We start from the raw sequence: 12360 nt of genomic DNA on the forward strand, positions 1-12360 counted from the left end.
AGCAACTCAACAGAAACAAGGTCTTTCATTTCCAGAAAAGAAGTGTGTTACTTACTGTCCTGCTCCCGAATGAAAGCAATGCCAAAGAGTTAGACTAAAATAAGCAAACTGAACCAAACAAACCTTGGAACCAAGACAGTTTTCCTCAGACTATTTCCCACTCCTTCGTCTTGGCTTCCAGAGTCTAGGAGGCTAGCCGCTCGTTACACTGCAGGGTGAAGAAATGCCAGGTGTCTGCATTTCAGCTGCTGAGGCGATCAGGAAAGGGCTGTTGCTTCCCTTGCTTTCCATGGCCCTCATGGGTCCTCAGGAAGAGCTTCTGGAAGAGACACTGCCCCCAGAGGGATCTAGAGCAGATGCTTCCAGTGACTGCACCTGCCCATCTCGAATGGAGGAGACCTCCACAGCTGGAGAAGCTCCCTGATCCCCTCAAGCTGTGTCCGTGGGGCTGGGCCAGGGCTGAGCTCCCCCCAAGCTCCTGTCGCAGGTGGCTGAGGACATTGGTGGCTGGTATTGTTCTTCCAGGCTTATAGATGAGCCGCTGCCATGAGTAGGAAGCCTACCCTTGCTCGGCCTACCCAGTAAGATTGTTGGCTTAGTGTAGGGAGAGACGCCCCTCAAAAGGCTTAGGATCTGTAAGAACCGAGGGACATGTCCATGCAGGTGGTTGCTGAACCTCTTCATTCTCACACCCGTGATGGGGCTTCACGGCCAACCTGTGCAGAGCCCTATCTCAGGGGAGATGGCATTTTGCAGCCCTAGTCCTGTGGGGTGAAATCAATGGCACGAAGTAGTTTTCACTGATATTCATAGCACTGCTGGGGTCAAAGTCAGCCACGGGTGGACACTTTGGATGTCCAGTGGTCCTTGGGGCTTCTGAAACTTAGCTTCTCAGAACCTGGGAGGATGCCACCCTGCTGGAAGCCACAAAGGCTTAGGAGACATGGGCCACGTCCACAGGAAGTGCTTTCTGGATGATCTTTCAAACTGTTACTTTCTACTTTAGAACAAACACTGAGATATTAAAGAGCAGTCTACAAAATTGAAGTGGGATTTTGAGATAAAGACTCTGAATAAACTGCCTTGTGCCAGGCTTCTGGGATTGCACCATCTTCTGTGCTGTTAAATAAACTTCAGGGAAAAGTTTGAAGAACTCTGCTGAGTGATAAAGGGATTCCACAATCTTGTGAAACAGACAGCCGAACAAGACAAAATGGCCTCGGTGGAGAGGTCCCAGAATGGCCTCTGTGGAGCAGTCCCAGGATGGCTTCCAGTATTTGCTCTGTTTCTGAGACAGTCCTCATGGGTTTTGAGGGCCACCCTATAGGGCACAAGTGCTGACAGCCTCGTACCAGCCTGTGGGGTTGGTTTCTGACTACAGCGTCCTTTCTCTACTCCGTGCCCAGTAGGATGCCCTGTGGCTCCTCATCCAGTGATAGTCTGGATGTCAATGCGTGATCCCAGAGTGCAGGAGGGAAGAGTCTGTGAAGAGCTGGACAGGTCCAGGGGGCAGGAGGAAGCTTGACTGAAGACATTCATTTGGCTTGTAGGAGTTAGTGTCCAATATTTTAGGGCATCTAGGGGACTCAGTTGCTTAAGTGTTTGCCTTTGGCTCAGGTTGTGATCCCAGGGTCCTGGGATCGAGCCCCGAGTCGGGCTCCCTGCTCAGTGGGGAACCTGCTTCTCCCTCTCCCTCTGCTGCTCCCCCTGCTTGTGCTCTCTTGCTCTCTCTGTCAAATAAATAAATAAAATCTTAAAAAGAAAGTACACAGAAGCTTTGGACTCCCACCTGGCTCTGATAGAGGTGGGGGCTGGGATGTGTTTTCACAAGCCCTCCAGGTGAGTGTGGTGCACACTGTGGAGTGAGGGCCACCATGCTGGCCTCACGGGCTGGACCCCTTCCTGCTGTATGGACCAGTGCCTCTGCTGGCCTCAGGGTCTGATGTTTGGGGATTGTGGGGAAGCTGCTGGGGGCAGAGGAGGGGTGAGTGGAAGGCCAGTGAGCACACAGGCCTGCCCTTTCAGGCCATGAGGATGAGGATCGGGACCATCTCTCTCTGTGAAGCTGGGAGGTCAGCGAAGTGGGGTGTCAGGTTGCTCACTGGGGCTGTGTGCTGAGTGATAGTGGATGTTCTGCTAGAGAATGAGAGTGTCCCTTTAGCCGAGACCAGGCTGAGGAAAGTGGTCACTGGACAGCAATGGTCATGGACCCTTTTATGCCAACAAAGAGCAGGGACTTGCTCAGGGTAGTTGATAATTGTTAGGTGTTGATGAAGAATAGCTATCAGTTTATGGTGCAGAAAAAAGGGTCTGGATTAGACCACCTCATAGCTGAGAAGGTTTTCGATGTAAAGAGTCTTTGACAATAGCGTGTTCTTCTGCTTATGTCTGATTTTTTAAGACACATTTTTTTAGTGCCCCCTGTGTGCAAAGCATCACGGTAAGCTCTGTCGTGCGACCATGGCTCACGTTCTGGAGGGGGCGGCCCACCCACGCAGGGGTCTGATAAATGAGGGATTTCATTTTTATCGTCGTCACAAGCACGTCTAGCAATTAATGGGTGCTTAATGTATGCCAGGTACAGCTTTAAATACTTTACGTGGATTATATTACAAAACTCGATATGCTATATATATTTTACAGGGGAGGAAACTGAGCTTCAGTGAAGGTTCTCAAAGTCACCCAGCGTGAGAGTACTAGACTCAGATTCAGACCCTGACTTTAGTGCCTGGGGAAGCCCAGTGCAGAAGCAACCATGTTCAACTAGCGTTGGATTGTAGATGGGCACAGCATCATGTTGATCTTTTGATTTTTTTGATTTTTTTCTTTGTGAAAAGAAGAGATTTTGATTCTGTATAATTTCAGAATTTTTGCCAATTTGTGTAGCTGGCAGTACAGGTCAGGAGAGATGTTCTAATCCTGTCTGGCCTTCTGGAGTCTGCTGTAATCAAGGTGGTAATTGTTGCACCCAGCTGACCTGCCAAATAGACAGTGTGTAATTAACCACTGTGGGTCTTCTGTGATTGGCCAGTTCTGAGTAATCTACCTGATTCTGTTGCCCTGAGAGCAGCGGAGGAGGGAATGTGTCCTGCCAAGTTTAAAACACACTCTGCACTGGTTGATGTGAACGTGATTACTCATGGTAATTGTGACTTCCTGTTTTCAAGATAAAAGACTTACAGAGATTTATCAGAGAAATTTCACAGGGTTTCTGTGAAGCTGTCACATAGGGCTTAGAGAAAGCACTGAAATAATTTCATGGCAAGTGCCTTTGAACCATACGGATAGTTTTGTTTTTTTTTTTAATGTGTGCATCAGCTTAAAAGAGGATTACCAGATGATCTATAAAGATCTTTAGAAGATGTTTGATGGTATGTATCCCAGAATATTAAAGAAAGGAAAATTTCAAAATGCTTGAAAAAAAAATTACGGTTGGCTTTTCTAAAACCAAGATTTGAAAGATGGGGGCGCTGTGTCGAGGGGGCTATTTCCACCTTACTCTGTGGTTTTCAGAGTCAGTGACTTCTGTGTATGGCGGGGAGTTCTTGGGGCAGTCTTTGGCAAGAGGCCTTCTCTTATTTGCTACCGGCTGTGTGTACTGTCTGGTCCATTTAAATGTGCGTGTGCACACACACACACTGCACACACACGCGCGCGTGCACTTCATGCCTACTCTGCCAGGCATTATGCTCACTCCCTGAGGAGGGGTCTGTCCAGCTCAGAACCTTGCTTCGCATTCCTTGGCAGAAGAGGTTAGGTGGTTGGCGGGATGGCAGGTGGGGGGAGGGGAGAGCTGAACTGGAAGGTGTCTCGCAAAATGAGAATGGAACCCAGCCCACAGTGCTTTAATTCAGGTCCTCACTTGGCACTTAGTAGCTCTGTGGCCTTGGGTCAGCGATGTCACCTCTTTGAACCTCTTGGGGATTATGACATGTATCCTACTTAACCTGGAAGCTCTTGTAAGGACAATTAAAATAAACCACGTGAGGGCTTGTGGTAAACTGTGAAGTTCTGTGTAAAGTAGGCAGCGTGGTTGGTGGCTGGGGCTAGCATATGAACTCCCTATTCCCCCTGAGTTCCTTGCTCAGCAGACCTGGCCTCATTCTCCAGCCCTGGTGTGGGGTGGCTACACAGCGGGTGGGGGCCTGGGGTGAAAGCCTGTACAGTTTGATGGGGGCAGTGTGGCTGATGCCTAGACAGAGCCACGGGCTGGGCACCTGAAGCAATAACCTACTGCCATCTGAGACGGAACTCCATCCATGTCCTTGAAACCTTAGTGTTTCCTGCTCCTCAGGGACCCTGTCACTGTTCCAATGGTCTTTTTCCTTCTTACAGTTTTGTCATCACTTTACTGTTGAGTGTCAGGGGTTATTTGTTTGGAGCAGAGACCCTCCACGTTCCCAAGGCCCAGCAGGGACAGTGCACCCTCTAGGAGTACTTTGCCCTGTAGTGTGCATGGCCGGAAGTGTCCCAGGACTGGAACAGAGCCACAGGGCAGAGAATACCATCTCTGTTCAATAATTGATTTTTTATCTGACTCCTGTGAGACCCATGTGTGTGTTTTCAGTACATTTACCCATTTTGTTGGAGGTCATCCCAGAACTCCCACACTGATGTGTTGCTTTCTGCAGTGGTGGGAGCACTGCCATAGACCACAAAGGGATATAGAACAAGTGCCAGGGTGGAGGGGTAACATTGAGGACAGTCAAGTTGATAATAGCACCATGGACACCTGTCCTGTTTACTGCTGCCCCTCAGGAAATAGACTGTGGCAGCCATGGTTGGGTGGTAACCCTGTCATTTCTGCCCCCCAAAACAAGCAGTGCAAATGGCCTGTGGCAGCTTGAGCAGGTGTCATTTTCAGCCCCACATCACTGATAGGTTCCCTTGAGGAGGTATGAGCTTCTTATAGAAGTAAAGTAAGCATCATATGTTGTTGGCAGAGATCATTTTCACCTTATGAACTTTTAAAAAACACAGTATCAACCCTTGCCCAAAGCTGGGCACCCCATAAAATCAAACCCCAACCTCAGGTGGTTCACCCTCAGAGAGTCTATGTCATCACTCATGGGAGGGTCTTCTGTTAAACACAGAGGGAAACATGACTTAGAGGCTGTAAAGACAGAATGAAGCAAAGGGTTTTGCTTCCTGTGAAATTTTCTCTCCACGTCTATGCCCCTGCTTGTGGCTCATGTCAAGTCTATTTCATGACTTTGTACAAAGCTGAAAATGACGTGAACACTATTCCTGAGAAAGTCAGCTTGGTTATGTGTTTTGTTCTGATGAATGTCCTCTGCAAATCTGCTAACTTTAAAAACAAACCAAACATCATTGTTGATAAATGAGACTGAACATGCTGCTCGTTATGCAGATTTTGCTTTTCGTACGTGGTTTTTATGAGACATTGCCTCCAGTATTTAAAAAAAGTCTTCTCACTCAGACCCCACACAAGGTCTATTCGTCAGTGACCCACGCTGATAAAGGAAATTCCTGTCCACCTTTGTGACACAGTCGCCTGTGGATAACTCAAACACTTACTAAGTTTTGGCAGCCTGGATCTTTCTAGAAACATGGGGCATCACATTGGGAACTCATAAGAATAACTAAGTCATAGGATTAATATAGGAACTCATACAGTTAATGAATGCTGTGCCATTAATGAGTTGGGCTATCAGTATTGAACATGTTTGGCAAATTATTTTCTTTTGAACTATGTAAATGAGCATATTTATCATTTTCATAATCACTTGGTGGTCCCTAATTTTTATAGAAGCTAGTCCTTGAAATTGAGAGCCTACCTCTTAAGTTGGAACAAAACTGAGATCAGTTTAGCATAACCCTAGGGAACATGGTTACACTCATGACACCAGGCTGTAAGGGCAAGTTTCATGTGGTTAGTCCTTTTGGCTGCATTATTGGGTCAAAACCGAAAAATCTTAATAATGACTATTTTGCATGTCGGGGAAAATATTTACTGAACCATAACATGGTATTCTCTTAGAAGCCTTTAGGAATGGGGGTGCCCAGTAACTTGAGCAGGTTATCTCCAGCTAATGTACAAAAGGATATTCCTTTTGATTAGATTCAAGACATGGGAGTCATGTGTCTGTCTTTTCAGAATAACCATCTCCAACGGCTCTTGACTTATTGTGTTATGGAAGTTTACACTAACTCATACATTAGATTTTGTTTCTATGTCTTCATAGACATAGCTGGGAATTTTCTAGTCTAAAAAATTAGTCAATGTAGATGGTTGAAGAACAATGCTTGGAAGTACCTGGCTTCTATAAGCGGAGAGACGCTTATTAGCTGAACCGTATCCCTGATATGGGCCGGAGTGCGGCTGGTGTCAGCAATAGGCTGTGTGGTCGTCATCGCCCCCACCCCCCCCCCCCCCCCCCGCCTTAAGAAGGCAAAATAGATGAGAAAGAATGTTGTAAAAGATCCAAGACTTCCAGCTGGCAGGCTCACAATGGGGTGTTTTCACTTTAAGTTCTGGAGACCTCTCTGTCTGAAATGTGGGGAGGAATGGGGGCATCGAGTGTTGCTACCCTTGGGGGAAAAGTGTTCCTACGAGAGTTGATTTACCAAAAATGGATGTTTCGAGCCCAGCTGCTAATTGTTGCTGCTCCATCTTTGGACAGACTTTCTAGACTCAGCGGTTCATGCTAAGGGATATACTGTGTAATCATTTCTGTGTCATGTCCTCTTTAAGAAAAGGAAGTGCCAAACAAGCCCTTGCGTGTCCGAGTCCGATCCTCAGACGACCGGCTCTCCGTTGCGTGGAAGGCACCGCGCCTGTCGGGAGCCAAGAGTCCACGCAGATCGCGGGGTTTTCTTCTGGGCTACGGGGAAAGTGGCCGGAAGATGAATTATGTCCCACTGACAAGAGATGAGCGGACGCACGAAATTAAAAAGCTGGGTGAGTTCAATGTTAAATGGTATCCAATGTGTTGATGACCTTTGCCATCATGTCAACATTTAGAAGCTTGTTCGTGACCGAAAATTATATTTGAGGTGTAGTGTTCATTTTCCAGGTGTGATGATTATTCACAACTGTGTTCTTGGCTCTATCCTTCCTCCGTGCCTCCATGCTTTCAACCTTCAGTTAGTGGCAGGACAAGACCCTTCCTCCACGTGCCCATCAGCCGCTGCCTCACCTGATAGCACCAGTTCCTTGAGCTGGGCCGTTTCCCTGGACATGGAGAAGCTGATGCTTTTCTCGTCTTGTCTCTGCTTTCACTGTTTTGTTCTTTTAAGCTTTGTCTTAGCTCCCAGGACACTGGATCTTGGGTCCTTTCAAGATGAAATGTGGTGGCCGCTGATGGAGCCTGCATACCAGGCCTGCCTTCCTCCTTCTTTGCAAACCCTTATTGTGTGAAGGAAGCTTTGGCCATGGGACGCAGACAGGACATCTGCTGGACCGTGGAGAGATTATGCACAGGGTTCCAGCGTGGGTTGAGGCCTGAGCTTTGCTGCCCTCACTCACTGACCGGTCGGGACAGTGGCACGGGCCATGGTCCGAGCAAAGCAGTGCTGCAAACTCCTGCTTTTCTCCCCCTTTCCTCACGCCCCCTCATTGACCTGATGAGTTTGGCGGGAGGTGCTGGGAAAGCGTGGGTTGCCCCTTTGTGTGTCCTCCTCTTGCGGGGAAGCCAGGCTGTAGAGAGCACACGATCTGCTCAGCTCCTCTGGGCATATGTAACGTAGGGCCCAGGGCTGCCGCGCAGTAGAGCCTGGTAATTCTGGGTCTCAAACTAGAAAGCACTCTTGCCCCATCTTGAACATCTCTTGCACATCTCCAGCATAGCTGGTACCAGCAATAAATATGCTGGCCCCACTGCTTATTCTTCAGTCGCTTCCTAATTGGATCAGTACTCGGGCAAGGAAGGGGGGGTGATTTATTGGGCCCTCCCAGAAGACTGCAGTGGGACCTGGTGATCTCTTCGCTTGCTAACAAAAGCCAGGCCTCGTTCAGCTTCCAGCATCGAAGAGATGGGCTGGAGGTGGGAAGGAGGACCGGATCCGGGCAAAGGAACCCAGCAGGGCGCAGCGCTGAAGGTCTGTGCTGTGAACAGAGTCACCGGTGAGAAGGCAGTTAAGTCTTCTGTCGGACACGATGAGGGATAGGCAAGTGGTGGGAAATGAGACCCGTGAGACAAGACAGAGAAATGGGAGAAGGAAGGGAGAGGAGAAGCCAGAGGGAGGGTTCCAGGCTCGCAGCAGTGACGGCCAGCAGTTTGGGGCCCGGGAAGCAGCCCAGTGAGAAAGGTGGTGAGGGAAATGGGGCTGCCCTATGGGAAGAAGGTCTGCTGGCCCCACCAGCCTCCGGTGCTCTGGGAACACAGTCCCCTCTGCTCAAGGCATGACCATAGATTCTGGAATTTGGACAAGCAGCTCTGAGCTCCTCAGGACTCCCAAGGCTGGCCCCCTGCGCCACATGGCAGGCACTGCTCGGGGCCACTTTGGTCTGGTTGGAGACACTAGCGGAAGGCCAGGCTGGATTCCCTTCCTGAAATAGCCCGGAAGTCACCATCCTCTTCACTGCTGTCTGTTCAGCCACCTGCTGAAGACCCTTGGACAAGTCTGATGGGTGTTCTGCTGGGCAGAGCGTCCATGTCATCTCAAAATTCAGACTCCAGGCTTCCCAGACCAAAAGACTGGCTACCTCTCAGCTCCAGTGCCACCGGAAACCACATGGGATCGAAGAAGGCCCTGGAGACATCCGAGCTGCATGTGCTTTGTGAGGCTTCAGTATTAGCAGTGAGACCTAGAGCCAGAGGCCCAGGCATCTGGAGACTCTTTGGTCATTCATTCCCAAGCTATCCCTTGCTCTGAATAGCTGTACCGTGTGGGGGGAAATGGGCCAAATTCTACCCAGATTATCAGCTGCAGAGGAGAGTCACTCCTTCTGCATTCCTGAGACTGCAGGGGAGCGTGTTTCCAGCGGGAAGTTTTCATTGTTCTGAGTCTTTCATAGACACCACGCAGTAAAACCTCGTTTAGTGCCGACGAGTTTCTCATCTGACTGGTTCTGCTGTCTCTTCATTTCCTTGGTAGTGACCCCTGGCTCATCTGAGGGCAACAGAAGGATTTGTTTGCTTCTTGAACTTGAGCCAGCGTGGGAACCGAGGTCAGAGCTGGGCTCCGGTCCCAGCCTGATGAACAGTGCTTCCCGTGCCTCCATGACAACATGTTGGCTTTTGAATTTTCATCAAACAAAAAAGTGTTGGACTTGCCATTGCCAATGCTCTACAAGGCTGCCATGAGGAAGGAGGGGGCTCCCTGGATGCTTGCTCCATCATGGTGGGGAAGATGCAGTGAATCCCGGCGCGGGGGGCGGGGGGCGTCACAGTGGGCCTGCTGTGTCATGGGAGGCCAGTGTCCTCATTTTATCCTACATAGGATTTTACTTCCGTTTATGACCGAGATGCCATCGAGAGCGTGGTACCCGCAGAGGGTGGCCAAGGAAACTTAGAGAGAGGTGGGCCCCAAGGTCCTGTCAGCCAAACTCCCACGCTCCCAGCCATTCATGAAGCGCATGTGATTGGACGTCTTCTATGTCAGGCTCCTCAGGGGGCACAGGGGCCCCAGCAGTCCCTCACAGAGACAGACCAGGGACAGAGTGTCATGAAAGCAGAGACTGTAGAGCAGGCCCGGGAGGCTGGAAGTGCCAGGGTGGGAGCCCCGGGCTGAGTCCCATCCAGGGGAGCATGGGCAGCCATGAGACGGAGGCCAGAGGACATAGCAAGCACAGGGGCTCACATGGGAGTGGGACAGTAATAAGGAAGGAGTGCATGAGTTTGGGGGCCTTCAGGAAGTTAGGATGGATAGTCCCAAGTCCAGAGTTTCTACCGAGTCACACACTTGAGGTCGGGGAAGTGAGCCGATACACTGGCTCTGATGAGGGGTCCTGGGGTGTCAGGGGGCACTGTGACGCTGAGGTCATTTCAGAAATTTTATTTCCAGGGTACCAATCATCAGGGGCACAGAATGGAGCGTGTTATTATACCAGGGAGTCTTCATTATTTCTATGAAAAAGAGATGGTTGCTTCATAGCCGGCACTTGGCTCTGGGCCCTGCTCTCTCCTCACCTGCTGCAGTAAATCCTGGGTGTCACACTGGCCCTGACACCTCGTCCATGACCATGGGTGGGTCATCTCATCCCCCTGAGCCTGATTTCTCGTCTGTGAAAAGGAGACCGTGAGAGTAGCTTTCTCATGGGCTTTTGTTGGGATTAAATGAGGAGCTGATGTGACACACTCGACACAGAAGAGACCAGATCCAGACACGTGGGCTGTTCTGGTTTATTCTTCCTTCATGGTAATCTCGGGCCAGGTTTAGTGTGGAGAGCTCACAAGAATCTGGGTGTTAACAACAACTTAGGAACTTTAAGAAATACATCACAAATATGTAAAAACATCAATTGTGGAAATTATCAATTTGGGGGGGCTCTTGATAAATGATGGGGCACTGCTTTTTAAGTTTCTTTATACGTGGTCCTGGGTTGCGAGGTTGGATGGCAGAGTTTTTCTTTGTTGACCTTTGGCTGCTTCCTTTGTCAATAGCACCAAGAAATTGACCGTCTTCAGGGACTCCTCTTTTTGGAAGCTTAGTTCGATGCTCTATGAATCCCAATGTTACAAACCTGATTTTTCCCTTTTATAAAACATACATTTCAAAATTCGATGGTAGCATGTCAGAGCCTTAGCCTAAATAATAATTTACTCATCACAGCATGAGTTTCACCTGCCCTATATGTGTGTGTGTGTGTGTGTGTGTGTGTGTGTGTTTGTGCAGAGAGAGAGAGAGAGAGAGAGAGAGAGGCTGTTCGAAGGTTGTCAGATATTATCCCCTTCTCCTGAAATGTGACTGGCCTACAGCAGTTTATAAGTTTCTCTGTGTGAGGTTTCTGAACACTGGTCTCCTTTTATGTTTAACTGACATGCTGTTTGTAAAAACAAAAGGTTTATTTTCCCATTACTGTGAAAGTTTGCAATGCCTGAAGGAAGACCTACGGTGTTACAAGTTCTCATTAGGATCTCTGTCACCTCTACTAATTTGCTTAAGTATTACCTGGTGGTGTATGATTAGAAATATATCATATTGGGGAGCCTGGCTGGCTCAGCCCGTTAAGCGTCTCATTCTTGATTTGGGCTCACCCGATCTCAGAGTGGTGTGATTGAGCCCTGCGTCAGGCTCCACGCTGAGCATGGAGCCTGCTTAAGATTCTCTCTCTCCCTCTCCACCTGTGCCCTGCCCTCTCCATGCTCTCTCTATCTCAAAAAAATTTTAAAAAATAAAGAAATATATCATATTGCCTCATTTTTATTCTTGAACTAATTAAGGCTGCTGCTGGAAGCCCAGTCAATAAAGCCTGGAGTTAGGCATTAGCGACTCTGGATTCAGAGAAGATTATGTGCCCCTTCTTAGGGGCATGCCTGTGGGCAAATCAATCAATTTTCTCATGGCTTTATGTCCTTACTTATAAAATAAGAAGGTCAAATTGGAATTTAATCAAGGTTTCATCAGGATCCCAGATTTTATGATTCCATGGTACTCAAGTTTTATTTCATCATTGTAATTTTTTTCCAAATAAAGTTTTCAAGTTTGGATTTGGTTGGCTACTACTGGGCCCAATGTACAATTTGGAGTGTGGGGTAGAGGGAACTAACTGAAAGAACAATCCAGAAATAAAAGATATATTTAAACTCTTATATTTGCTCTTAGCAAATCTTTGGAGGCTCAGTTCTGAGGATTTCAGTTTCTAAGGGCCCAGCAACCTCTCTGGACTGATAACCTGGTACACTCACTGTTCTTGTCTTGCTCCCTTCTTTTGGATGACAGATAAAAAAAAAAAAAAACAGACTGACCCCTCTTCTCTATTTGGAGGTAAAAAGAAATTGGGGGAATTCTGTGGGTAAATAGACTATTCTTTTCTTTTTAAAGCATTGTTCATCTTTCTTCGATGTTGAGGAAATAGAAACCCATTTCTCAACTGGAGGGTGTTATGCTGAGTGAAATAAGTCAATCAGAGAAAGACATGTATCACATGACCTCACTGATATGAGGAATTCTTAATCTCAGGAAACAAACTGAGTGTTACTGGAGTGGTTGGGGGTGGGAGGGATGGGGTGGCTGGGTGATAGACATTGGGGAGGGTATGTGCTACGGTGAGCGCTGTGAAGTGTGCAAGACTGTTGAATCACAGATCTGTACTTCTGAAACAAATATTGCAACATATTTTAAGAAAAAAGAAAAAGAAGAAGATAACAGGAGAGGAAGAAAAGGGGAGTATGTCAGAGGGGGAGACGAACCATGAGAGATGATGGACTCTGAAAAACAAACTGAGGGTTCTAG

At 48.2% G+C, this 12360-nt stretch overlaps 1 protein-coding gene across 2 annotated transcripts in view; it reads left to right on the forward strand.

Moving 5' to 3' along the window:
• FNDC1 (fibronectin type III domain containing 1) overlaps positions 1–12360 on the forward strand; it is a 99567-nt gene that overhangs the window by 34478 nt on the left and 52729 nt on the right. For both annotated transcript variants that reach the window (XM_025866416.2, XM_073894177.1), the window contains one exon: positions 6716–6922. In XM_025866416.2, the coding sequence (XP_025722201.1) occupies positions 6716–6922 (207 nt within the window). The remainder of the gene's footprint in view (positions 1–6715; positions 6923–12360) is intronic.

Source organism: Callorhinus ursinus, unplaced genomic scaffold (assembly GCF_003265705.2).
Source record: "Callorhinus ursinus isolate GAN/ISIS: 27379988/994484 unplaced genomic scaffold, GSC_fseal_2.0 scaffold6, whole genome shotgun sequence".
Taxonomy (NCBI): domain Eukaryota; kingdom Metazoa; phylum Chordata; class Mammalia; order Carnivora; family Otariidae; genus Callorhinus; species Callorhinus ursinus.